The 27,630-nt window shown below is 38.6% G+C and overlaps 1 protein-coding gene across 14 annotated transcripts; it reads left to right on the top strand.

Moving 5' to 3' along the window:
• Positions 1 to 168: 168 nt before the first annotated feature.
• LOC18423338 (proline-rich receptor-like protein kinase PERK1) lies at positions 169 to 25,745 on the top strand. 14 transcript variants are annotated; one of them, XR_016053307.1, is made up of 8 exons: positions 169 to 866; positions 1,173 to 1,518; positions 2,056 to 2,142; positions 2,252 to 2,322; positions 2,406 to 2,482; positions 13,841 to 13,988; positions 21,985 to 22,146; positions 25,229 to 25,745. XR_016053307.1 is itself a non-coding variant. In XM_088863797.1 (8 exons), the coding sequence occupies exons 1-8, from the start codon at positions 395 to 397 to the stop codon at positions 25,271 to 25,273; spliced, it is 1,437 nt and encodes a 478-aa protein (XP_088719923.1). In that variant the 5' UTR covers positions 169 to 394; the 3' UTR covers positions 25,274 to 25,745. The 14 variants fall into 14 exon arrangements, 9 of the variants coding, with proteins under 9 accessions (XP_088719923.1, XP_020528410.1, XP_088719925.1 ...); XM_088863797.1 differs by having other exon boundaries at positions 1,182 to 1,556; XM_020672751.2 differs by having other exon boundaries at positions 1,173 to 1,556.
• Positions 25,746 to 27,630: the final 1,885 nt, after the last annotated feature.

The following is a 27,630-nucleotide window of genomic DNA, read 5'->3' as shown; positions in this document are numbered from 1 at the left end:
TTTAATGTATCAACTGTTATTTTGGCCTACTTCACACTTAGATTGCGGATATTTTGGCAATTGTACTCCACCAAGAAGAAGATAAAGAAGGGGGAAGGAAAAAAAAGAAAACAAAAGCAAAATTGAACGACAATAACAGTGATATGTGTACTATAAAGTCTCATGACTTGTCCAAGGAGGGTGTCTTAACTTTCCACTGAAATTTTCAATGAAATCCAACAAGAAGAGTGCGAAGAAGAGGAAGAGAGGACCCATTCCATAGAGATAAGGCCTCTTTTCGCCTTTTTGCAGGAAGAGAAGTGCTTAAGAATCAAACCCAATAGCCACAATTCTCTTCAAAAGTGTCGGCAAGCCTCTTCTTCAATGCGCATTTGTGTTACTTCTCTCTCTTAATATGCTAGCGCCGCTCCACTCGCCCGAATCCGACCCTCTGTCGCCGGTATCCGTTCATCCCCTGCCGGAAAATGCACCTTGGCCCACACCACCTCCTCTTGTAATTCGTACACCGGCTCCCACTCGCTCTCTCACCGGCTCTGCCCATGCACAACCCATCTCTTCACATACATTACCGAGGTCCTCCAGTACACCAACGAGCTCTTCCCGTTCAAAGCCCAGGTACGCCCATGCACCGCCCGGTCCCTCCCGTACACAACCTCACATCGCTGAGCCACCCCACTCGCGTCTGTCCGCCATTAGAGCTCCACTGCCACAGTCTTCTCCTCCAAGGGCTTTGCTTGCCATTGTTGGTGCAATTGCTGCCTTTCTTGCCCTCTTCTGTTTTCTTCTAATTGTCTGGTCCTTAAATAATAAGAGGCGAAACAACAAGAAGAAGCAGTTCAGTGTGTCACCGAATGCTTCCAAACCTGGTATGCTCTGCTTCAGGACTTAAAATTTCTCAAAATCGGATCAAAGAAAAGCATAAAAGATTTATATTTGAGGTAATGCAACTAACCCCAACTGCCTGAAAATTTATGACACTTTGCATGAGTCAAGGGGCCTCAAATTCATGCATGGAGAAGTGGATCCTCTTCAGGAAAGAGAAAACGAAAAGTGATTGCAATTTTCAAAAGAATTGAAATATTATATTTTTTGTAGAATTGAAATCACTTAGAAACTCCATGTGCAAATGCACTTAAAACAAGTTCAGTCCCTGTGATTTACTTTAACGGCAGTTATTTCAGGTGATAGTTCCCATTCTTTTCCTCCTGCCACGGATAATTGGGGTTGGAGAAGCATGGGAGGCCGGGCACAATTCGGGTATGAAGAGTTAGCAGTGGCAACCAACTGGTTTTCAAGGGAAAATTTGATAGGAGAAGGTGGGTTTGGGCTTGTGTACAAAGGGACGCTTGTGGATGGACAAGTAGTTGCAGTGAAGATGCTGAAGCCAATGGAGAATAGCAGGCAGGCGGAGAGGCAGTTTCAGGCAGAGGTGGAGGTGATAAGCCGAGTACACCACAGGAATTTGGTGGCTTTGTTGGGGTATTGCATTGTAGGGGAGCAGAGGCTGCTTGTGTATGAGTACGTCCCCAATGGCACACTACACAACCACCTTCATGGCATGCACTAATCCTCTTTTCTACTCTCTCTCTATCTATTCTGAGATCCTGGATTGTGCAATGGAAAGGAATTCAAGAACCCAATATCTTGGGTTAAGTAAAACAAAAAACTTGGTGTAGAAATCGTAAGAACCAATATCTATGGATATTACACCAGTTAGATTGATTTGAACTTTGATTATCAGCTTTGCTTTTATTCAAACCATGATAAGAATTAAGAAATCGTCTCTCTCTCTCTCTCTCTTGTTCTTGGAGCGGTTTGTTGAATGACAGAGGAGCGTTTTGTTGAATGACAGAGAATGGCGTTTAATTTTCACAATATGATTTGATCTCGAAATCCTTTCTGAAATTTTGTAGCAATTTAGAATAGCAAAGTAACCTTAGCCTGAACTGTGATCTGTGAACTTTTGATCCAATCCAATGAGACAGAGAGGGATATTATGTCCATAACTTACTTTCTGGGGAAGTTTATGAAGCTAATGTCTGTCAATTAATTCAGGTATGGGTGGGGAGGGCATAAAGTGGGTTACCAGAGTCAAGGTCGCCATTGGCGCTGCTCGTGGATTGGCCTACCTCCATGAAGACTGTATATTGCTTTTTTACTTTGCATTATTACAATATGCTTTTGTTGTTCGTGATACTTGTTGATATATCTTCTATTTAACAAGAGTCTTTTTTTGCTTCATTCAAATCAGGTCACCCTCAGATAATTCATTGTGATATCAAGTCTTCAAATATTTTGCTGGATTGTAACTTCAATGCAAGGGTAATGTCGTTCATGCTTTCTTCACATTCCCCTTCTGAAAATTTAATCTTTTAATTTGTTTACTATTCCTGGTGTTTCCACAGGTCTCAGATTTTGGACTTGCGAAGCTTGTTTCTGACTCATATGGCCATGTAACGACACATCTTGTTGGAACTTTTGGGTGAGATCATCTGTTAACTTGTTTGTATCATTCTCTTACAATAAGAGATCTAATTAGAGAACCTGATGTGGTTTTCCCCCTTTTTTTTTTGTCTAGCCTATCCTGCCCTTATTCCCAATCAAAACTTGAAAATTAAACCTCAGTGATAATGTGACAATGATGGTGGTTAGTTGGGGAAAGTTATATCCCCTACTAAAGAAAGGAACAAACTTACAATTCACTTGCACAAGCGATTAACTGGGAATGAAGTGAATGATGCTTCTAATACTGTGTTTGGCATAGCTAATTTAGGGAAAGGTTTTAGATCTAGAAGATCTATGATTTAGGTGATTGATTTTGTTCTCTCCTAGAAATAGAGCATTAGATGGCATTCTGAATATCATCTGGATTTGTATTCTCTCCCCCCATATTGTAGGAATGACAGCCGCAATTAAACAATGATATTCTTGATACTATTTACATTGACATAATAAAGTTGGAGGTGGTCAACTTGTCCAATAAGAATAGACTCTTTGATGTGGGATAAGAAATGTCTTTATAACAAGAAGGTTATCAATTCTGATGATATAATAATGACATCACAGAGGGAGCAAACCTTCAGAATTTGACCTCCTAGAGGGAGCACTGGAGTTTCAAAACATATTTAAGTTATCAATGACACAATACATTCCGCTAAGCTAGCGGAAAGTCAAAGAGGTTGGTGCAGCCAAAGAGGTAGACACAAGGTACTTCATCTGGCATATATATGTTATGCTTTTGACAAACCACACCACATGACGTAGGCATAAAGGGAAGAACACCAAAGATAGTTTCTTATAACCTAAGATTTTATTTCAACAAGAGAATGTTCCATGGAGAGCCACATTGGTCATGTTCAGGACTTTGTCATAGAGAACGTCATCCTGTTGGCATTAGAAATGAACTCCATAGGGCCTTTCTCAAAGTGAAAATCTCATGTTAGACTATGTCTATCAAAGTGATCAGTGAGAGTGACCTCCTGGGAATATGCCCTTAAGGATACCCATTTCATAATAAAAGAATTGAAAAGATTGTATAGAGTGAGCTCTATGGAGAACTCATTTCCAGGTGGAAAGATAATCAACTCTTGAAAGGAGGGTCTTCAAAGAAAATAAAGAATCTCATATGAATAACTGAGAGGGAAAGAAGAGGTCCAGATTGAAGGGAAGAGGTTGTAGACTTTGGAGTCTTGAGTTTCACCTCACACCATTTAAAACCTTTGGAGGATTTAGTAAGGGGAAAGTAAAAGTAAATTTTTATTGTCTTGATCCCTGAAGCCTAAGGATAAAAGTCAATGGACCAAATATTTAAGCAATTGATCACTGCTGAGGTGAATCTTCTGCATGTTATTAATAAGTATGTGTTTGTCTAGAGTCATGACCTTGCAAGTTCACATTTACATGGTATTGTTCCTCCTACTTGCACCACTTTCGCCTAGCACCTATAGTTAATACGTTCAAATAGATATCCAGGCAGAAGATGAAATTTTTGGAGAGGTTCTTTTCTAGACTACTCCATCTTAACCAATGTTTTACCAGTTTAGGCATTGTGTTTGCAAAGAACATGAGGTATTATTTTCCATCATGTTTGCCATTTCTTTATATTACGATGTGCTTTCAAATATCATATTCTGGTTCCAAACCAGCAGTCAGTTTGCATAATCGTTGTTTTGTTGGAACTCAAAGAATCTTTTACTATGGGCTTCTAAAACAAAATCTCCTCCCATGACCATCAGAGCTTGTTATACACTGGATCTCTTTTCATTGGAACATTTGTACCATTTGCTAAAATCAAGAACCCTTATAGATGGTGCCAACTATCTTGTTTATGGATATAAATAATTGATTTATAGGAAATGAGTGGCTACATTGAACTCAAAACCATGACGCAATCAGGTAATCGTGCATTAGGTTCGCATATTTTGAATCCGCAATGGAACACGTGATTGATACACCCACATAACCCCATAAATATTTGCTCCATGAAGGATATATATTTGATTCCATATAACTTCCCTGGAAGAAACACAGGCTCCCATTTCAGTTTCAGAATTTTTGAGGTTCCTTACAACCCTTGCAAATTCATTTGTCTTGATAGTACTTCCTCTTTGATTCCCGGTTGCATTTAAGTAGAACAAGAAAACACTGTAACTTCTATGTGATACATATGAGGTTAAAGCATCACTGAACGGTGCATTTCTCTTGATTATGATGCCTTTTTTTATTCAGGTTGCACTTAACTGCCCAAGAAAATACTTCTATGTTAAAAGCACTTCTATGAGGCTTATAGTAGAACTGAAATTTCTAGAAATGTTTGAATTTCATCAACAAAGCACCAATAAGAAAAAAAATATGTTCAATTTTGTGCATTGGCTAAGAATAGAAACACCAGTCGATCACTTGTATTGATAAAGATGAGAAATAAATATTTGAATATCATCAACAAAGCACCAATAAGAAAAAAATAAGTTCAAGTTTGTGCATTGGCTAAGAATAGAAACACTAGTTGATCACTTGTATTGATAAAGATGAGAAATTTAAACAAGCCTAGTGTTAAGAGGGATTAGCAGCCCTGGACTTTTGCTGAGCGCGAACAGAGAAACAAAAAAGTGTGACCCAAAGATTGTACATAAAAAGGAATGGAATTCCATACGTGTTCAAACCGGAACCCCAAAACAGTTCAAGATAGATATTTAGTGATAAAATGTGTTGAATGAGCTTCAATGGATGCCAAATGTCAGCAGCTAGAACTGCTGGCCAGAGCAATCTGGCTTCTGAAATTTTAGACATCCAGATTAACCCATGGTCAATATGTATAATGTCTAAGACAAACTCCTTTATTCCTCTAAATATGTTCAAATGAGTTGGATTCCTTACCCAAGTTTTATTAACATTAGAACACCGAAAACAAATTCTGTTAAAGACAAGTGGAGTTTGAAATATGGAAGTGGAACTTTGGCTTATATATATTACACCTTTCTAGTAACAGACCAATATTCCCCTAAATATCACAGAAAATAGAAAAAACAAGCTCCCATGATCTCTAGAATTAAATATTTGCAAGAAACTTATGCTTGTGGGGTAAGATTATCTGGTCGAAGTCCCTGAATTAGAGTGGATAGGCCTTCCTTACAAAGCCCATCAATCAGTACAGTATATGTAACTTCATTTGCTGGTGCATTTGCTTGCTTCAATCTCTTGAGATGTTCCTTTGCCTCATCTATTCTCCCATGCTTGCAGAGGCCATCCATGAGTGATGAGATCATTACAGTGTCAAAATCAAAACCTCTCTTGAGCGTCTCATTGACAAAACCAAAAGCCTTTATCATGTTATCTTATGTCATTTTTCCTTTAAGTGCCTCCAAAATAGAATGAAAGAAATCTATATGTTGGATTTGGGGTCTGCCCCTTGTAGTTGCAGGGACTTACTTGAAATTTTCTACATTTATAGTGGCTAATAAAGAAGAATAGAATTACTAAATTTGTTAGTGGTAGAGAGAAAAGGTAAGGGAATTCCATATGATGTGGGTTTTCCAACTGAGGATAAGCTTTATTTGAGTGAATATTATTCAAAAGAGGTAAAATAACTCACTTTTGGATAAGAGTCCCTTATGGGATATTTTCTATATCAAAGTTGTTAAAGAGAGAGAAAAAGATAGAACTTCATTAGGTGTACATTCCTCTCGAAATATTTTCTCCCTCTACAAGCTAAAGCTCTCCTCTCTCCTAGTCCTCTCTTTAGAAGCTCTAGAATAAAAACCCATAGGTAATCCAAGAACTCTCAGGCCTTCCATCAAAGGCTAGGATTTGCACTGTGTATAAAATACTACCGGTTAGTAATAGGTAATTGGCCTTTGGATGCGAGCATCGAACTCTCGAATTGGAAGAGATATGCACTAAAAGAAACAGAAGGATTGCATCAACCGCACGGGAAGAATCGGATCTGGAAGAAGGTGTGTGATATTTATCCGATTTGTTTAATTTTTTGTGTTTCTGCTGCTTTTGGGATTCGTGTGTAGAATCTTGCATTGGTATCAGAGCAGTAACAATAGAAATCCGCTTTCGGATTTGATAATTGGTGTAGTTGGTGTGCAAAAATACAATAAATCATTTTTCTTTTCTGGGGCTTTTCAGATGTTCATAGGCCTCGAAGGAGTTGGGAGTGGTTCGAGGACACGCTGCACATGCAAAAGCATGAACAGCGAGGGCGAGGGACACACGGGCAGGCCAAAACATGCCCTAGGCACACTATGGCTGCCATGGTCACTCAGAGGTTCACTGTGAGAGACCACCGCGCACGTCCACGTGGGTATGTATAGAAGCGCACAACCCTACGCGTGCACGTGGGATGTGTACAGCCGCTGGTCCTTCATTGGTCCGTGATAGATTGGCGGGTGCATGCGAAGGTGTGGATACGTAGGCTGCTGCCACACGGTTGCACACACAGGTCACATGCGAAGTGCACCCAAGGTGGTCCTGCATAGTGGACATGAGATGGTCTGGTGGGTAGACGCAGACCATGTGGACTGTCGGCACGCTGTGGAGGTTGGCACACACATGGAGTATGCATGTGTGTTGCATACATGGGACTAATGTGCGTGGCCAGTGTATGCATCTCAGGCCACATGGTTATCTGTGCAATCGCGGGCGCCCAGTTACTATGCGGCCTCAACACTATTGCCTGTGGTGACACGACTGCATGTGCAGCCACGGCCGCCAAATTATTGTGCAGTTGTGGCCATCTGAGGGTGCACTCAATAAAGTGTGGCCGCAGCTTCGCCAGTTTTTTGTGCGGCTTCAGCTCCTTCCCCTCAGGCCACATGTGTTCGTGTGTTGCTGTAGCGGCACAGTGTTTTGTGTGGCTGCAGTCTCACCGAGGAGGCACTTACCAGTGCAGCCTGGCTGCGGACTGTTACAGTGCGGCCTGATACTTCTGAGGGGCATAACTTTGCGTCCGAACATCCATTTTCGGAAAATCTTATATGTTTTTAGGGTAGCTCGGAAAGCCGGATGCAACCGGCAAGGTCATGTCTATTTATTGCACACTGAAAGCCATGTTTTAGGCCTAAAAACATATTTTGAATGTCATGTGCTATTTATTCTCCACTTTCGGTGTCAGTAGTTTGTTGTCAATCTGGCTGCATGTCACATTGGACTGGGGACTGCAATGCGTTTGCATCTTTTAGTGGGATTTTGCATCCGGGATGTCATCACTGCCTTGATGATGTGGATCAAGAGTCTAGCACTCCAGATCAGATCTGATGCTAAGTATTAGCCTTGGCCCCTATCTAGCTATGTGGAATTTTCACTTTGGGTTGTTTTGGAAATATGACTTTTTTAAGTTCTTGAAGATTCGCAGAAGTTTGAGGTACAATGATATTTGTTTTGTGAATGGACAACCTCGTGTGAACAAACTCGTCTATCCATGTTGTTCTGTGATTTTCCTTCTATATTCACGAACATAGGCTGCTAGGAATTTTTATGTTTGGATTGCCCTCAATCTTAGAGGGTAAATGTCTAGACAGTCGAAACCTTTTTTGGTATAAGTATTTTCCCCAGTACCTGCTTAATGAGAAGACAGTATTGGAAAATCTAACCTTCAGCATGGAATCCCTTGTGGAAAGGGTGTACGATCTAGGCCTGTCATTAGATGGATACTTGCCAGATATGGATCAGTAATGATCATTGTGCACACTACTCTGTGCTGAGAGGCATGAACAATGACAGGAGAGGTGAGTCTGAAAGCTTTCCAATAACTAGACATAAGGGCATTTGATATGCCGTCGAATGTCTCCATGATGGAGCATTTGAGGAAAAGAATCACAGAGATCTGTGGCATGAGTGATGGTGGCATTATTGAAGTGGCAGGTGCAGATAGTGTTTGTGCCAGTCACTTCCTCATTTCTAGGGACTACATGGAGCTATTGATGATGCATTTATGGAGCATCACTCATCTCAACATCTCGAGTTAGAGGCATCATGTTGTTCTATGAATGATAGCAGCGCTGACTTGCTTGCCAAGGTGGGTGGCCCCAAGGGTAGCGGCGAACCCAAGGGCTAACCTAGTGACAACATTCCTAAGAGCAAAGAGGATATGGAGGTTGAGGGTGTTTGTAGCGAATGGAGGTGAGGTAAGCATAGCTCTCTAATGTGTAAAGTCAACCTTGACCTACTACGATAACGGGATAGATCAGTCACTTCACTCATGTATGCACTAAGTTGAAGGTGGCATGAACCGTTTACTTCTCTATCTATGCTAGTGTATGCACGGGGTGCAAGATGCTTGTTTCACTTTCCGTTAGTTGGATTGTGGAATTGGGAGCATCAAAACATAGCATGGGAGGTTGACATATTAGTTTTGCATTCCTTGTTCTAGTGGCGGCATGAGCATTGCATGGGGAACAACATCGCTAAAGGTGTAGTGTGTATAGGGTCGTCTAGATCATCATATGTTCCAGATTGGACCATGTTGCTCCATTATATACTCTATGCTTCTGGGATGCGGAGGAGCTTATTTTTAGTTATCTAGACCCCCTTCTACCGGACATTTATTTTATTTTTCAAGGGGATAGTGTTCTTGGTAAAATGTATGTATGATTACTAGTTTTTGATAGGTTTTCTCATAGATGGATTGTTGACCAAATAGTGAACCTAGCCATTCCAAAACATTGTTTAATGGTAATATCCGCTTGAAAACCCCTTTTTAAGGTACAAAGATCGTAAGAACCTATAAGAAGTTATATTTTATTTTGTTTTTGTCCCTTGGATTGAGGCCCTATGATAAATCCCATTATCAATACTTGCGCCATCAATGAGTATACTTAATCTCACTTGAAGTAGAGGCACCTTACTGCTTGAATAGATTTGAGTTGGAGATTGAGAACAAGTCAGGAAAGACAATTATGATTCTCTAAACTGAAAAGGGGCGCGGATACATATATGAATTATCTAGGACAATTCTCTTAGGATAATGGGATTCTTAAGTAGGAAACGATGTCTTGAAACAATATGGTGTTGCAAGAGAAAGACTCGTATCCTATTGGACGCAGTGATGTAGATACTACAAGTATATATATATATGTCAGCTTCTAGGAGGTGCTATATTAACTACTATGTGTATCTCGAAAAGTGTGCCTTTGATATTTGAATCTTAAAACCCCGTGAAGAGTTATGGACCAATCAGAAATCTCATATGTACCATTGTCGGGTTATTGGGTGTATGTTATTCTTGTCAACCCATTTGGAAATGATCTAAACAAGTGGTCCATAGTATAAACTCTAAGTAGATGTTTTAAGAACTCCGATGGGTATGTCTTGGGTTATATGTCTGAAGAGGGTGACCTGAAAAATGTTGAATCCTGCAATGTGGACTTCATTGAGCTGAAGTTCTTAAGAATTAGGAGGTCTTAGATGACTAAGATCTCAAATAGATAACCATGAAGAGATTCCTCCACTAGAGGATGATAATGGGAGAGTTGCCATGGTCATTAAGGATAATGGGCGGGAATCACCATAGTTTCGTGAGTCTCATAGGAGTACATGCAGTAGAGTTCTTCGGAAATCTTGAGATTAAGGAGGAAAAGTCTAACCAGCATCTCCATTGATGAGAATGAAACGGTTTTCCTAGTAGGAAACACTGAGATATTTTGTTACGGGCAATTGGATTGCCTCAATAGACCAAGAGATAAAGATTCCATCAAGGAGAACGGAGTATGCAAAAGGGGTTCACTTAATTGACGTTGTGAACTACATTGTGATATTTTTCTTGGTGGTAAAAATAGTATCATTTCACCTCAGAAATAGTGTCATTTATTCACTTAGAGCATAAGTAGCAATTTTAGAGTCTTTTATGTTTTTTTATTCACTTAAAGCCTATGATAATAACTACTCATGATTAGCTTAGATGGATGGTCAGAATTAAGTCTTTTTTAGGGTTTTGTGATAAAAGAGATGTACTCAAGCATACTGAAGCATCTTGTTATGGACTTTATTCAAAAGCCTACAACAATCAATACTCATTCTTTTATCTCTAGTTTTTTCATCTTTCTCTAATTTTGGATCTTCTCTATCTTCTTTTCTAAACCCTAGCTCCAAGCTACTAGGTTCATTATGTTTTAGTACGTTTACTTATGCCCTTAGGTGAATAAAATGACTCAAAAAATAAATAAAAGACAGATTTAATGATCATTTTTCCCTTATGCAGTTCCTCTTGTAAACTTTAAGTTTGTCTCTCTTATCTAGATACTCAATAACGGTATTCTAGGCTACGTATTGGTTGATCTGGATTATTAATAGTTGACATCAGAAAATATCTCCGCTACAATAGTGGGAGTGATTTCTTGGTATAACAAATTATATGACACAATTGGATGTCTAATATGGAAACAAAGTATATGGATTGATTTGTGTAGCATTGTGGGAAAACTTATGGCTTATGAGGAACCTGCAAAGCTAGGGATTATAGTGAGTGTTGGAAAGCTTGTTAGCATGTTTTTAGTGGTAACATGGTGGCACAAGCTTTCTCAAAGAATCATAAGTATCATAGTAAGACATAGCATGTAGAGATTGGACATCACCATATGTGAGGTGTCAACGAGAGAAGAGAGACAACCTTTGACATGTAACCCACTAGCATCCCATGACAGCCTTTAGCTTGAGAGAAGTACAAGGGCTTGTGTCAAGGGATTGGCATCTAGGAGTCCCTAACTAATTTCTGTACCATCACTACTGTCTGACTCTTTCAATACATTTTTTTTTATTTTATTTACCATTCATGTGCAAGTTTTGGTGCTATTTATTCATGACAGTTTTTTATTGCAATTCATACTTATGAACTAAGATGCTTGTTCATTGTTAGATATATCATTGGCAGGCTTGGTCTGCTCTTTCACATGACATTGACCAACCTCAATGTCTAGGACATTGGACGATGATACACACACAAGGTGTGAATTGCTTCGATATGAGATCGGATGAGATTTTATAGTTAGGAATTGACATGATCTATTTGAAGTATATCGTCCCACTGGATCATGTGGCTTGTAAGATAGCTAGGTGTGAGCATCGGGGATGTTCAAGTTTGTTGCTTGTGTACAACCTCGGGGCGCGTGGGATGTGATGGAAGGAATGGTTGCGACTGAACTAAGATTTGCATGGTGTAAATCTGACCTAGATCCAAATATTGTTTATTTACCCCGTGGCGTGTGACTCATACCACACGTGCTCGGTGAGAGACTACTATTACCATAGTGGTAGATATGTATAAGATGATCCATATTAGCTATTACACCTTGGGAGATATAGTCAGCCACATCGTGTCCTTGAGTACCCTTATTGACCCTGTGACATTTATTAAAACATGGAGATTTAATGTCGTTACTTTAACATGCTCTCTTATGGTCATGAATGATTCGGTCGAGTTGGGGCTAGGGCTAAGAAAGCAATCAAGTCAAAACAGAATAATTGTAAGGCTAGGGAAAAATCATTGACACCACACTGTGATTGTTACCTAGAGATATAAGTGTACTCTAATAAGATGCTCATCAATTGACCAGTGACTTGAAGTTTTTATGTTGGGTGTTCTTTTGCAAAATGTTTTTGAAAAGCTATTATTATATGATATAATATTTTTATATTTGAATTTCTTAGCATGCATAAGAACAATGTTTTATTAGATGCATGAAGTGGGAGTACACGAAGGGGTTGAATAGTCTCCTAAGCATAAAGTATCTCACAAGGGATTAGTAGACATACTCAATCTGGTGTGGCCAAGTGAGTCTAGGGCAGGCTGGAGCATTTTTTAATAAAGAAAAGCGGTGTTCCACGTTAGTTTGATGGAATCTTAATGTGGTTCTCTCTGTAGAGATGCATTGCTCAAAGTCTCACGACGCATTTCCGGACGAAATATGGCATAGTTCTTGTGTGGCTATATATCACTAGATGATCATAGTGGGATTTGATATCATTTTTGTGCACCGACAGTGGGACGATTAGGAGATATTGGATTTGGAGTCCTCTCCATGTAGGTGTAAGAACTTCCTTGAAATTTTCTACATGCTTAGTGGTTAATAAAGAAGAGGATGTTGATAGAATTATTAAACTTGTTAGTGGTAGAAAGAAAAAGTGAGGGAATCCTATGTGATATGTGATTTTCAATTAAAGAAAAGCTTCATTTAAGGGAATATTATAAAAAAAGAAGTAAGATAAACTCCCTTTTGAATAATATTCCCCTATGGGATATTTTCTATATAAAAGTTTGTAAGAAAGAGAAACAGATAGAACTTCATGAGGTGTACTTTCAAAATATTTTCTCTCTCTAAAACCTAAATCTCTCCTCCCTCTACTAGGTTTTTCTCTCTCTAAGCCCTAGAATAAAAAATCGTAGGTGATCTAAGAGCTCTCGGGCCTTCTATCGAAAGGTCATGATTTGCACTGCGTATAGAATATTGCCTGTTCTAATAATCGGGAGTCGGCCTTCGGATGCGTACATTAAACTCTTGAACTGGAGGAGATATGAAAAAATGAAGGGCAGCATCACATCATCCACACAAGAAGAATCGGATTTGGAAAGGGGTATGCGATTTCTATCCAATATGTTTATCTTTTTGTGTTTCCACCGCTTTCGTGATTCATGTTGGAATCCTATACTATGGAAGTTCATAACTCTCTTCATCATGAGAGGGAAAATGATCACATTATCTACAATGACCGAGTTGAAATCCATGGAATTTGAGGAATGAACTCCAATTAGGTTAAGCAAAATCAAAAGCAAGGAGGGATGCTCATGGAACCATGTGCGAGTTATGAGAGCAAACCCACTTCAAGTTGAAACTATTCCAGCTTTGATCTGTTGATCTCTTACATACCTGGTTGTAGAGAAATTTATACGTAGTACAGGGTACGTCACAGAAATGATCATCATTAAGAGGCCAAAAAAATTGGATAGCAAGATCTCAGTGACAATTCGTAGTGCATTTATAATAACATATACAGTAGTTCAAAACTTGGAGTTGGTAATGCGCTCCTCAATAGGGTAAACATAGAAGCTTGGTCTCATATGCTGGAGTTTGTTACCCTTTTTTTGTATCGTTAGAGGGGATGCACAAAGCTAGATATTGCTGTCCACTAGTTTAGATTCACTTTTTTTTCTTTTTCTTTCTTTGGGCAAGTTTTTCAATACCATATTACTTTTTTCCCATCCTTTTTGGCTTATTATCTCTTCCCATCAAGGTGCATTTCTCCATGTGAAATTGTTGCCCTATATTCATTTTGTATTTTTGGCCAAGCTTACATCTACTTATGCTTGAGATTTGAGGTTGACCTAACACTAACCAAATATTAGGTACCTCGCCCCAGATTATGCATTAACTGGAAAGCTGACAGAGAAATCAGATGTCTATGCATTTGGTGTCTTGTTATTAGAACTTCTAACAGGAAGGAAGCCAATTGATACATCCCGAACTCCTGGCAATGAAAGCCTTGTGGAATGGGTAAGAATTTTTTCATCTTTCATGTTTGCAGTTATATGCATTCTATGGTTGTCTGTTTTACGTTGCTGATTGTAATTGAATTTACTATTAAATCTGATAGTCTTTTGGCAATGCTTTATATATATATATATATATATATATATATATATATATATTGATAGAAGCCTAATTAGGTATTACATACAAGTTGAACGAATAGAAAGGCATCTTCAATAGGATGCATAGCTCAAGAGTAGATGTATATTTATATGTATTCAAAGGCATGCTCACATGTAGGCTGGAGTTTCGGAGGTAAATTTGATGCAGTAAAGTGACATCTCAAAAATATAATCAAGATATTCATTTGTATATCATACTAGTGCCTCACATATGCAAGCTAATGACGTTGCGTGAATGTGAATGGAGTGCAGATAGTAAAAACTTGAAAGGAAAGTTTTAGGATTTCTAAAACTATTATTGTAAAAGAATGAAGAAATCCCTCATCAGAATAAATTAATCTTTAAGCATCCCCCTAGAGATTTATCCTTTCATTTGCTGGAAAGTGGCAAACCTCTACAAACCCCTCATGAACTATCATCTTCAGGACTTCACACAAGGGACTCCACTTCCTGTATATCTGTTCTCTATGTGGGAAAGCCAATGAGTGGGGTTGACCATTTTTGCATTAACAATAAGGGCTTATCCTGTGGGATGCCATCAATAGCTCTTATCTTCTTCTTTACCCATGTTGAGAAGCTGCCTCTGCTTCTTTCATGCAAGATTTATGTGTGTTCTAATTGTCAGATCATTTGGAAGGGTTCAGAGAACCATCTTGGGTTGATATTCCATCCTATCAACAGTTTGTGCTTTCGACAATGGCACTGTTTCATGGTATCTAGTGTTGATAGTTCTGTGGAATAAGAGGTATTCACCTTAAGTATACACTCCCACATGCATATGTTCGCGTAAGCCTGCTAATCCTTCCCACAAGGTTGTTTGTGATAAGGTTTCTCTAGCTAATATGACGCCTTCTCTGTTCTGTCTAACATCTTTCTTGTTTAGTGTCATGATTGGAAGAAACTAACTTTCGCATTGGCATGTCCTTGGGAGTATCTGCTTTATTTGGCTGCCAGGATATAAAAGAAACAAATAAACTGCCAACCGTCAAAAGTGTTTTCCTTATGCTGGTGTTGAGAAGTTGTTATGAAACCAGAAAGTTTGGAGTATCTGGACATGTTTCTCCCTACAAATGATGAGTATCTAGATGAGTCCGCTTAGACATATTTCATTTTGTGCCCTTCTGTTGAATAAGTTCAGACTACACCTAACTCTGTTTCTCTACGAGTTTATACCAAAAGAATCTCACGACACTAATGGGTTCGAGCATCCTTTTGTATCCCAGGAGGCCGCTCACTTCAGACCATTCAGATGAGGACATTGAATCTTCCATTTAGATCATAATCTCACTGCCATCAAGCTCAAATACTCCAGTTAAGTTTAGATTTTGTTTTCCTGTTTTGATGCTACCCTCTCACTTTCTTTTTAGTTCATTTTTTGGTCATTCTTCTGTAATCATCTGCAATTTCAGAAGCCTCTACCTATATGGAGAGTTAGTATGGATGTTTGAGTCTTTCTCTACAAGATAAATTCAGTGTCTCAAGAAAAATCACATCTGTGATGTATGTGGTCCCTCTGCCAATTAGCAAGACACTCACTGGTTGAAAATGGATATATAAGATTTAAAAATTTACATCTTGCAGTGGCCACAAGATGCACCTTGTTGTCAAAGATGATATTCAAGTGTATGTCGTTGATTGACAAAACATTTGCTCTAGTTGCCAAGCGCATGATGTGTATTCTACTCTTTGTTGCCTATGTCAAATGAAACCTATTTAGCCTATGGTTTGTAGCCTTCAGGAGAACTCTAGGCAACCCCCATTTAACTATCTCCCTGGTTTGTGGTTTATTTTTTTGATTGGGAAAGGTTATATGCGGTCTGAAACAGGCTCATCATCTTGGTTTTAGAGACTCTAATTCTCTGTGTTGCGATGCGGTGTTTAAACAGCGCTCCGCCCTCTCTATGTTTCAAGCAATCTGATGCTAGAGACCGTTATACTTTTAGGTTTATGTTGATGTATTATATTGTCATAGGTGATGCATTAACGATATTCTCACTCAAGTATTAATGGATCATTCAGTGATTTTTTCAGAATAAAAAAATATGGTGACATGATTTTAGGCTTCTGGAATTGTGGTTTTCTAGAGGTTGACCTGTATATTTGGAGTCAATTGATGCTCCTCTTTTCTTTTTTTTGGGTAAATCAGTGGGGAATATAGGTCCCTACCGTTTTTAGAAATAATTAGCGGTTTTTGAATGCATCAGTGGGAATGGAAACCTAAACCGGTAGCTGAGGCTCAAGTAGTGCTACCACCACAACCTCAACGCCATTCCTAGTTGATGGTCCTCTTTAAGTTAACTTAAGCTCTCATCTAACGACAGTGACTAGTTTCATGACCCAATCCTTATAGGTTTTTGGTTGGTACCCTTGCAGCTTAGGCATCTCATGAGTTCAGGTTGCCACAATCTGTTTCGACACCAACAAATGCTCATCTCAAGGATGATCAATGTAAATTAGATACAGGATGAGGTTTGTACAAGGAATTAACCTTAAACAATCAAAGTAAGGGACACCTCAAAACTATGCTGAATGATGTAGTTTTGGTACCAGTAAGCCTTGCGATGGCATGAAAGTCTATTGTCACCCAAAATATGAAAATTATGAAATTTTAAAGTTCCAAAATGGTGAAGATTGAGCAGATCTATAACCAGTTAAATTTTTTGAAAATGGACAGTCCAGATAATGCATTACAAGATGCAATATTTTTATGACTTGAAATATTTTTTTCCTAGATCAATACATCTCAAGGTCAAGATGATCAATTTGAGGGTTTCCCAGCATTGCAACAACCTTTTCCAAGTCATTTTTGAGGTGCACCTTACTTCAATAGTATAAGGTTGACACCTTATAAAAACCTTTTCGTACATATATATTAGTCCCAACTTCTTGTCAAAAACGTTTTCGGTCTACTACATGAGATCCTAGGTTGATAACTTTGAATGAGTCAATTGTCTAGAGCCTTAGAGATGTACGATTTCTTACTTTATATTGATGGGATATTCTCTTAATTATTTGCATATCAAGAAGCAGGAGGTGGTTTTCAAGCCAAGTGCTAAGCTGGAACCAATGTTTTATTACTAGGATAGGCACGGTCAATTGTCCACCCACATATCTGTCTTGGATCACTGGATTTGCGATTCAGATCGGTCGACATCGTTCTGAGTAGGCAATCCATAACCATATTAAAAACATAAAAAGATAAAATTCAAAAGAGGGGTTTATAGTATGGGGATTTAAGGAGACCTAAGAAAACATTATACAAGCTTAAGAAAAAAAGAAAAAATACTATGAAGGGGGGGGGGGGAGGGGGGGGTTTAAGGGGGAGAACTTGGCCAAGGCCCATACCTTCCCTGAACCAGTTTCGGTCCTGACCGATTCTTAGTCTGGATCTACAATTCCCAATCCATATCTCTAAGTTTTAAAATGCTAGCTGAAATATTGAGCAATGTCCACATCATTAGATGAGTTTGTTTGGCCACAAATGTTGTTGCAGTATGATGTTGGTTTAACTATTTTCTTTGTGCACATCACATGATGGAGGCAATATTAGTTCCACCTAAATAGTTCTTAATTGTATTACCATCTTTACGGGGAGTACCTTTCCTAGGGGAGGCTCTTGCACCAGAAGCCTGGTTTCACATTCTTAGAGTTGATCCTCCTTGGGAATTTTTCCTTGATTGGGATCTCAATCCCATTTAACATGGGCTTGTCAGCTATAGTCATTAGATGTATAATCAGACGAGTTTTTGTTTATTGATAATTCATATAGAATTAGATGAATTGTCAAATATAAAGATGAGTGCAGTCACAAACTTACTATACTCATTATCATCATTCGAGGCTTGTCCCAACTATTTGAGTTCGGCTATATGAATCATGTTTTGACATTTTGCTCTATCAATGACCATACTCTCAGTCAGGCCATAAATCACCATACCTCTTCTCACTACTTCCATCCATGTCCTTTTGAGCCTTCCGTTTGCCCTTTTAGAGCCTTTTAGTTGAACCAAATCACTCCTTCTTGATATTGTATTAGGTCTACGCTGCGCAATCCTGTCCCACATAAGTCTACTTTCTCTCATATTTTCGCCTATTGGAGCACCCCTAAGTTCCCTCGAATGTATTCAATCTTAATACTATCCTTTCTTATCTTGCTACTCATCTATTTTAACATCCTCATCTCAGTGACACTCATCCTATGGATAAGTTTTTTCTTGACTGCCCAACATTCCATGATTTTCCATCCCATAAAGCATAGCTGGTCTTACAGCCATCCTATAGAACTCCCCTTCAGTTTCATTGCTATATTTGGTGATCACATAAAACTCTAGATGCACAACTTCGCTTCGCCTACCCAGCTCTAATTCTATGCACGACATCTTCCTCATCTATCCATTCTCCTAGATTAACTACCCAAGACATCGAAAATAATCTCTTTCATCAATCTGAACTACTTCTTCGTTTCTACTCTTATTATTACTAAATCTGCATTCTATATATTCTCTCTTAGCCCTGCTAATTTTAAAACCTTTAGATTCTAGAGTACCCCTCTGAAGTGTTAACTTTGCCTTGATGCTGCCTATAGTGTCATCAATCTATGTCATCTACGAGGAACATACACTATGGTATCCTATTATGTAGATACCTAGTTAACTTGTCCATAGCCGAAACAAAGAGATATGGCCTCCCTTGATGTAGTCTATAATCATTGAAAGCTCACTTGTCTCTCCACTAGTTGCTCTCACACTGGATAATACTCTCTTATACATATCTCTCACCATGTCAATATATCCTCTAGAGACCGATTTCTTTTCCAATAAAGACCATGTGGAGGTCTCTTCCCTTCTCTCTAAAAATCTTAATCAGTTGCTTAAGTAAGAAATAGCCTCAATTGTTTACCTCCTTGGTATGAATCTGAACTAATTTTCTGAGAGACTTGTTTCATGTCTTAATCGGTACTCAATCACTCTCTCCACAGCTTCATAGTGTGGCTCATAATTTTTATCCCTTGATATTTCTTATAGTTTTGTATGTCTTCTTTGTTCTTGTAAATAGTTACTACAATACTTTTTCTCGATTAGTTTGGTATTTTTTTTATTCTCAGCATCTTGTTGAGCAACTTGGTGAACCCAAATATATACCAATCTCTCTTATACACTTCCAAACCTATATCAGGATGCCATCTGGTCTTGAAGCCTTTCCTAACTTCATTTTTATCAAAGCTTCTTTTACATCTGATTTCCAATCAATTGTATCTATTACCTCCCATCCCATTTCTGTTGAAGGTTCCTCCTAAAGCTGTGCTCTCATGGTGTTCATCATTTAACAATTTTTGAAAATAAATTTGCCACCTTTTGTTGACCTCGTCATCCTTCATTAAGACCCTCTGATCCTCACTTTTAATGTATTTAATATGATCTAGATCCTTACATGTCCTCTCTCATTTTTTCTAGTTTGAAAGCATCATTTTCACCTCCTCTCGTCTCTAGATTATTGTATAGATCATCATATGCCTAAAGTTTAGCCTTCCACTTTCGTAGTATTTTTTTTTTAGCATTTTTATATTCTTCTAAGTTTTGATCATTTTCATTACATTGCCAACTTTTATAACGTGATCGTTTTTCCAATTGCCTTTTGAACTTCATCACTCCCCCACCAAGTTTCTTGATCGAAAATTTTCTTTTCCTCTAGATTCCCCTAAGAATTCTTTCGCTACTTTCTTAATAAAATCAGCCATCTCATTCCACAAAACATTAATTTCATGTTCAAAATTTCATTTTCCTTCTTTTACCAATTTATTCATAAATAAGTCTATTTTCTTTCTTTTTAAATTCCATCACCTTGTTCTTGGATACCTATTAATTTCATTCATTCTCTTCCATCTTTTTATGCAAACATCCATAACCATGAGCTCATGTTGTGTGGTCAAACTCTCTCTTAGTATAACGTTGCAGTCTTTAGATGATGGTCGATTTACCTTCTTAACTAAAAAGAAGTCTATCTTGCTTTTAAATGATGCACTTTTGTAGATTATTAAATGTTTATCTCGCTTTTTAAAGTAGGTGTTGTTATTGCTAGGTCGTAAGCCGTAGCGAAATCCAAAATAGCATCACCCATCTCATTTCTTTCCCCAAAACCATATCTCCTATGTAGTCTTTCATATCCTCTACTATCTTTTCCAAACATTACTATTTAAGTTCCCTCCTTAAAAAGTTCTCTCTCAGGGAATATCCTAGCATGATCATATAACATAGGCTCAGAATTCATGAAAAGATGTGGCAAAGTTTTATGCTAGTTGCCTATCTAACATAGCCTTCCTCTTTTATCCAGGCATGGGACCGACATGACCAACTTGGGACTAGCCATGGCAGAGTTACTAACTCACTATAATAATTTTGTTATTTTTCTATTTTTTATGCTTCTAGTTAATTTTTACTCTTATTAGAATCTGTTTTATTTCATTTAAGGTTTTTAGTTGAGATCTAGCCATCATAAATTGATTATCTGGGAATTCCAATTTCGCTGGACCTTATTATGTAAGACTTCTTTAATACTAAGGTTTTCCATAGTTTGCACAAAATTTTGAGAGTGGAGATCTCAGATTTTCTTTTGAGGCGGCATGGTTGCCCTTTACATAAATAAATACAAATATATATGCCAAATGCTATATATAAGTATATCCAAAGAAATATGCTAAATGCAATATATAAATTGGATTTTATATAATGAGATCATTAACCTTTGGTATAAGGAGGTCATAATTACTTATAACCATCTGATGTGAAATCCAATAGCTTAGGTGTGTCACAAAGTTTGAGAAATTCCTTTTAAACTTTGAGCTTGGTCAATGGAATAAATGCAGCCACCTAATTTCACATCCAATGGTCAAGATTACTTGTGATCACCTAGTACCAAAGGTAAATGGTCTTGATCTATACTTTTCCTATATAAATATAATGCAAAACTAGCCCCTAGAAGATGAGGTATGAACACTGTGTAAGCTACAATATTGAATTTTGTAAGCCAAAAAGTATTTTGTTTCATTATTTTAACATATAGATTAGGTTATGGCATAGGTCTTGTTTCATAGCATTTAACTGCAAAAGTTGGCAAGATACTTGAAGAGACATTCTCATGATTGAAAGGACAGTCCACCTCAATGCAATCGCTCTGGCAACACAAGCTTTTCTTCTACATGATGACTAGTGCTGTGCTGCATAATATTAGCTGAGTGGAAAGATACTACCGGCTACCAAAAGCAAAAACAGTAGGAGCAAAGCATTCATTACCAATGTTGGTTTGAGTTATTGCTGCATTGTGATCAACATTAGATCTTATGCTGGAATGTATTGCAAATCGATTCCTGTGCTAAATCTAGTTATTCTCATGCCAGCCAACTGCTACAACTTATTAAATATTAATCCCAAGAAACGGCACAAGTAGGTTTTGGAAACATTGACAATCCAAGATCTCCAAGGATCAGATTATCAAAAAGATTAGCAAACAACTATTTGATTGTACTACTGTTACCACACTTATGACTTTTCGATGTTTCTCCTTTTCAATGTAAGTTCCCAGTTTGCATCTTTCAAATGGTAGATTCTGTACAATGTGACCCATCTAGTGTGCTGATAAAATTCTTATTTGAGTGAGAAATGACAATTCTCGAGTGATACTGACAAAAATGAAGTTCACGTGATCAAACCATTGGAAAACTAGGAAAATGAAAATAAACAGTCAGACCATAGGAGCACTAAAAAAAGTGGCAATAAATGGTCAGACCATTGGTTTAAGTATGTCCAGGACTCAACACGAGTCGTTTCTAATTTATATGACAGGCACGACCTCTACTGGATCGCGTTATATCAGAGAGGAATTTTGAAGTTTTGGCAGATCCAAGGCTAGGAAGCAGCTTTGACAGAGAGGAGATGCTGTGTGTAATGGAGGTTGCTGCTGCATGCCTGCAACTGTCAGCTAGAAGAAGACCAAGGATGGGGCAGGTGAGAACAAAAGTTACAAAGTATTTTCATTTTTCTGAAAATCTGGAACAAGAATGATTCGGTGGGAAAAAATAATGCATTTATTAGCATAACGGAATTTCAGTTTCAAATTTACAATGTTTAAACTATAAAAAGTTTTTTACTTCATAAATAAAGAATTTGTATTAAAGAGTAGGGAAGATATTCTTTTTGTTTTCCTTTCTTTTAAATTTGACATATCTTTCCTACCTTTCTGCTATTGTTCTATTTATGTTTCGAAGATTCCCAACCCACCTTACAAAGATCTTTTCATGAATTCTCAGCTAAGATAATTACTCGGGACTTTTAATAACTTGGGCATATCATACATTGATAGTGTAGGGCACATGGTTTACCATAGAACATTCACTGCCCCGGATCAATAGTAGGTCATGGTTCAGATGACTGTCTATTATTCAGAACTACAGTGCATCCCCACTGTCCATTATCAGTAATGGATAGTGGATGCCCATTGTGTATACCATGGACCATACACCATAGGCAAATGCTATCCAATACCATTACTGAGTGAACAGATCAAAGTGAAAACGCAGGTGGTTCGGATGTTGGAGAATGATGAGTCGTGCTTTGATCACGGGGAGTCAGATGTAGTAACAAGTGACAGACAGGACTCAGTGCAGAACCTGGCGTTTGCTAAGATTTTCCAAATGATGGCTGTTGGGGATCATCAAAACCTCAGCCAATACACAATTGGTTGCTCTAGCCAAGTTTATAATTCATTTAATTGTCAAAACTCTGATGATTCTCCCAAACTGAGGTCAACCGGCATGTGAGATGAGAATGCAGAAAGTGTTGTTTTCTTAGTAGAGATGTGAAGTTAGGTTGTATCCAAGTGTCCCATGATTATTCCTTGGCTAATGGGTTGAAATCTGACATTATGTGTGTGTGTTTGGGAGGGGTGCGGAAGAGAAAGAGAGTGTGTGCAGTAAATGACAACGTGGTATTACTCTACCAGGTGAGGATGAGCTCCTCTATGGGCATGAGCATTGTCCATAAACAAGCCAATGGAATATAAATTCCAATGGCTGAAAATAAATGGTACCCAGGTGAGTGTTTGTCAAGACCATCACCATCTGCCAAAAGGAACGGACATTGGATACACTCAATTCTATCTAATACTCTGCACTTTAATATCATGATTACTGTTTATCATTAGTTCCCAAATAGGAAAATAGAGAAATGTCTAATCCAAAGGGACCTATTATTTGTTGGTTGAGGTTTATATAAGATTGTCTCCTTGTATTTTAGAAGTAAGGCACACCTCTAAAATTTAATTAGAGATGTTCCGGTATTCGAAATGTTATGATGGTTTGGAAACCTATTTTTATCTCTCGACTATAAAATTCAAAATTAAAACAAAGGTACAGATCAATAAACATTTGAAAATTTTGAGAATGGATGGTCCATATAACTTGTTATCCGATGCGATATTTTTTGGAATTGAAATTCCCTTTTACTTCATGCTCATTCATCTTGAGGTCAAGATGATCAATTCATGGATTCTCCAATGCAGATCACTTTCTTTTGTAGAATTTTTGAGGTGCAGCTTACTTCATGTGTACAAGGTTTTTCCTTGTTTTCAAGACGACTAACTACCATTGTCCTTTCAGAAATTGTATCCTTATCCGAATCTTTTGGTTTTATGAATGCCGTGAAGTATCATCCCACTCTAGCACGACCAGTTTAGTAAATCGCACTACTAGGGCTATCGAAAACGAAAATTACCGAAAAAATCTCGAACATTTAAAAAGTCCCAAATAGAAATATAGTTCTTTTATACATTCAAGTACCATTTTTTCAAGGAAAGGGGTTGGGGTCGTGGTGGTAGCATCCCAACATCCAATTATCACATCGTGGTATCCATTCCTATTGTTGATATCCCCAGTTGATATCCCCAATTAACACCTTCAAAATGTAACTCTCTCTAATATATTGAAAAAACGGGTGGGGACCTGTCTTCCGCATTGAATTACCCAAAAAAACAAAATTACCACTGTCATATTCCTTTTATTCCTAAATTTGCCCCCATTTAGACATTCAATCTCCGAAATGGAGTATATTTCATTTTTTGCTTATTTCTCTCAAGCTTTCAGGGTTAAGATAAGGGAGGTCTAGGGCTTGGAAAAATTATAATTCTAGGACATCAGATAAATTTATTTAAGATGCAAAATCGACGCTTAATCCATAATCAAAGCAGATCTTTTTGTACTTTCTTCTAAATTTCTTCTTAAAACTTCTACAAAATTTGCCTAGGATACGTAAAGTACCCCCACCTACAAGATCATTAACACTCCCAAATTCTCTCCCCAAAAACAATAAAGAGGAAAGTAAAGATGTACATCATCTTTTTAAGAATTGACTCAAGGCATAGGTGATCAAAGTGGTAAGTACTATAACATGATATCTTAAGTTCCATTTCTACCACAAGTAGAGATCCCTTCCCCGTAGATCTACCCTGAATATTTACGAATAGGCTCAAAACATAGATATTCAAGGTAGCAGGCGTCACAACACATCTTGAGTTCTATTCATGTTATGGGTAGGGGGCTCTTTCCTTGACCTACCCCAAGAGAGAGAGAGAGAGAAGTAAGGGAAAAATAAGAGAGGAGAGAAAATAGTTACGTAGGCAAGTATTATGTGCAAGTGATTGTTACAAATTGCTTCATAAGAATTTATGTTAATAATTTCAAAGATATTTTGAAAACACGATATTATTGTTTTATGATATCTACTACATTGATATATGGCCTATAATTGCTACAATAATGTATTTTGAATTTATGTGCATAGTAATAAGATATGTGTGCATGGCAACATGCTTCTGATGAGATATGTGTGCATGACAACATGCTTCTGATACTATATGTGTGCATGACAACATGCTTCTGATGAAATATGTGTACATGACAACATGCTTCTGATGAGATATGTGTGCATAGCAACATGCTAAGATATGATATGAGCGCATGGAGGCATGCCTCTGTTATGATCCGTTGAGATATTTGTGTCGACAGCTTTGATTTATCCTTACTCTTTATGATAGGATGAGAGTAAGGAATGGATTGTATTTGGGAGGTCGCACCCCTAAAATTATGTGAGGCGCTACTCACTGGGACCCTTTTGGTAGTGTAATGCTCTCTCGCCAGATATGCATATAAGAGGGTCGTATCTTGCAAGGCTAGTGCCTATCAAAAGTCCCAAAGCGCGTTAGGACTGTGTGCGTGTGTGAGCTAGATTTAACCTTGGACCCAAGGTTAGTGCTTCTACTGCAGGACTTCTGTTGTTGTAAATGCTTGTTGCAAGACTTTGGTGGTTTACTGCAGGACTTCCGTTGTTGGAATGCTTACTACAAGAGTTCTATTGTTGTGAATGCTTACTGCAAGACTTCTGTTGTTGTGAATGCTTACTGCAGGGCTTCAGTTGTTGTGAATGCTTACTGCAGGACTTCTGTTGTTGTGAATGCTTACCGCAGGACTTCTATTGTTGTGAATGCTTACTTCAGAATTTTTGTAGTTGTGAATACTTGTTTGATCATATCTAATACTTAATATTGATCTTGATATGAATCGTGTACATATGGTTTATGTATCATACTTATTTACTTTGTCTAATAAGGAATACAGGATATGTGTAAGATCAGAAATGAATCTATCTAATAACATGTATTAGTAGCAGCCGTAGTCTTCTTACCACTATTAGGTTTAGCAGAGAGAGCAGAATGAGGCTGACTCCCTATCAACACATTGAGGTCTTGAACTGGACGACCTTCATAACCCAGAACTGCACGACCTTTGGTCCAAGGGAAGATGGAACAAAGGTCATCAAAAAGCGACCTGCTCTCACCCTCAAGGGAGAGGTATTGGATACCAGCAAGATCCACCGCTATGGAGCAGGGTACGCTAAGCCTCTTCCAGTCTCTATGGTAATCCAATTCATAAACCTTAGCAACAGCTGGAGGCACAAAATGCTTCCCGTGCCTGGTCTCACGCTTGGTGCTGTTAATGGCCTTCCATGCATGGTTCGCTTGCCAATACGAGCAGTTGGTGACATTCCACCATCGTCAGTAACCTTCAGTGGTGTGGCCTATGCGACCATAATGAGGAACAATAAACTTGCTTAAGCCCGTGAGACTAAGGCATGTCTCCCAAGCCATCCTAATGTTATCATTTGTCCAGGACTCTCTGCAACCTCCTGGAACATCTTGCTGTCCATACTTCCTTTCAAAGAGCATTGTGAAAGAGCACCCCTGGTCTAAGCTGTGTTGGCGAGCAAACCAATGAGGGAAATACCCCTCAATCTTCCTATCCCCGACACCTCGGAACGACAAGATGCATCCCCTAACACTTAGGAATACATTACTTATCTAGTCTCGGTGGTGTGCCCATCAAAAATATCACCGAAAGCGTCAGTATATACAAGGTCGGTGAGACCACCTACTAGGAACGGACTACCCCTAGAAAAGAATGAAGCATCAGCCAAGAATTTTCACGCTTCGCCTGGCCCCCTAAAAATGGCCTTCATTCCTGCAATTCTTAACATCTGAGGGCAGCCAAATATGTAATGAACGGGGAAGCTTGTTGTAAAGAGGCCAGGAAGTATTTCCACTCCAAAGGACTCATCCCTGTTGTCTTTAGCCGCATCTTTACCACGCGCAATTGCCCCAAAGCCATGGAATATACTGCAAAGCACCGGTGGAGCTAGGGCATATGGACGCCCTTGAGCAAACAGGATACATAAAAGCAGCCAGGGCGAATAACATTGCCTCTTGACCCTGGTAGTGCAAATTTTCACAAGAAAAAGGTCAGATCGGTGACCAAATAAACCTGGTCTTTCGCAGGACTTCTAGTGTCGGTGCACAGGCTCCTTAGTGTCGTCTTCTTCCCTCACCCCTTGATCGTCATCGTCCCAATGATGTTAGAACTGGGTTCCCTCCTGTCACGGCGATCTCCATGAAAGACGTCTCTTCATGTTGTAAAATATACGGCCTTAGACTTCGACTTCACTTCCGAGTACAGGAGTTGGTAAACTTCAAACATCTCTCGATGACCCAGAGGGGCGGGCTCTCCATTGATGGGCTTATCCCCAAAGATCACTTCATTGTTAGGGATGCACTCTTCATACATGAATCCCAACATGGGCAGCCCACCAATAAAATGCATGTTAAGGAGAGTAATGCCCTCCTCACCATGGTCCAGGTGCCAACTATTGGTCTTGTAGCACCAAGTCTCCAATAAAGCCCTAATAGTGTTAGAACACCTATCATAATAGCCAGCTGAGCTCTGGCAGGCTGCTGCTAGACCACATGCCTCTAAAGCCTGGGCATGTGAATTCCAATGTTCAGGTTCTACCCTCTCAAGTATTTGTGCTCCCCCTCAAAATGGAGTCCACCCGACTCCCAATGCAGACCTTGCATTTCCAGCATCCTCTTGCCTACAGTGGGCAGAT

Source organism: Amborella trichopoda, chromosome 4, assembly GCF_054954075.1.
Source record: "Amborella trichopoda isolate Santa Cruz 75 chromosome 4, AtrichopodaSantaCruz75HAP2 v2.0, whole genome shotgun sequence".
NCBI lineage: Eukaryota > Viridiplantae > Streptophyta > Magnoliopsida > Amborellales > Amborellaceae > Amborella > Amborella trichopoda.
The sequence above is the reverse complement of the archived record's forward strand: the minus strand, read 5'-3'. Positions and strand labels throughout refer to the sequence as shown.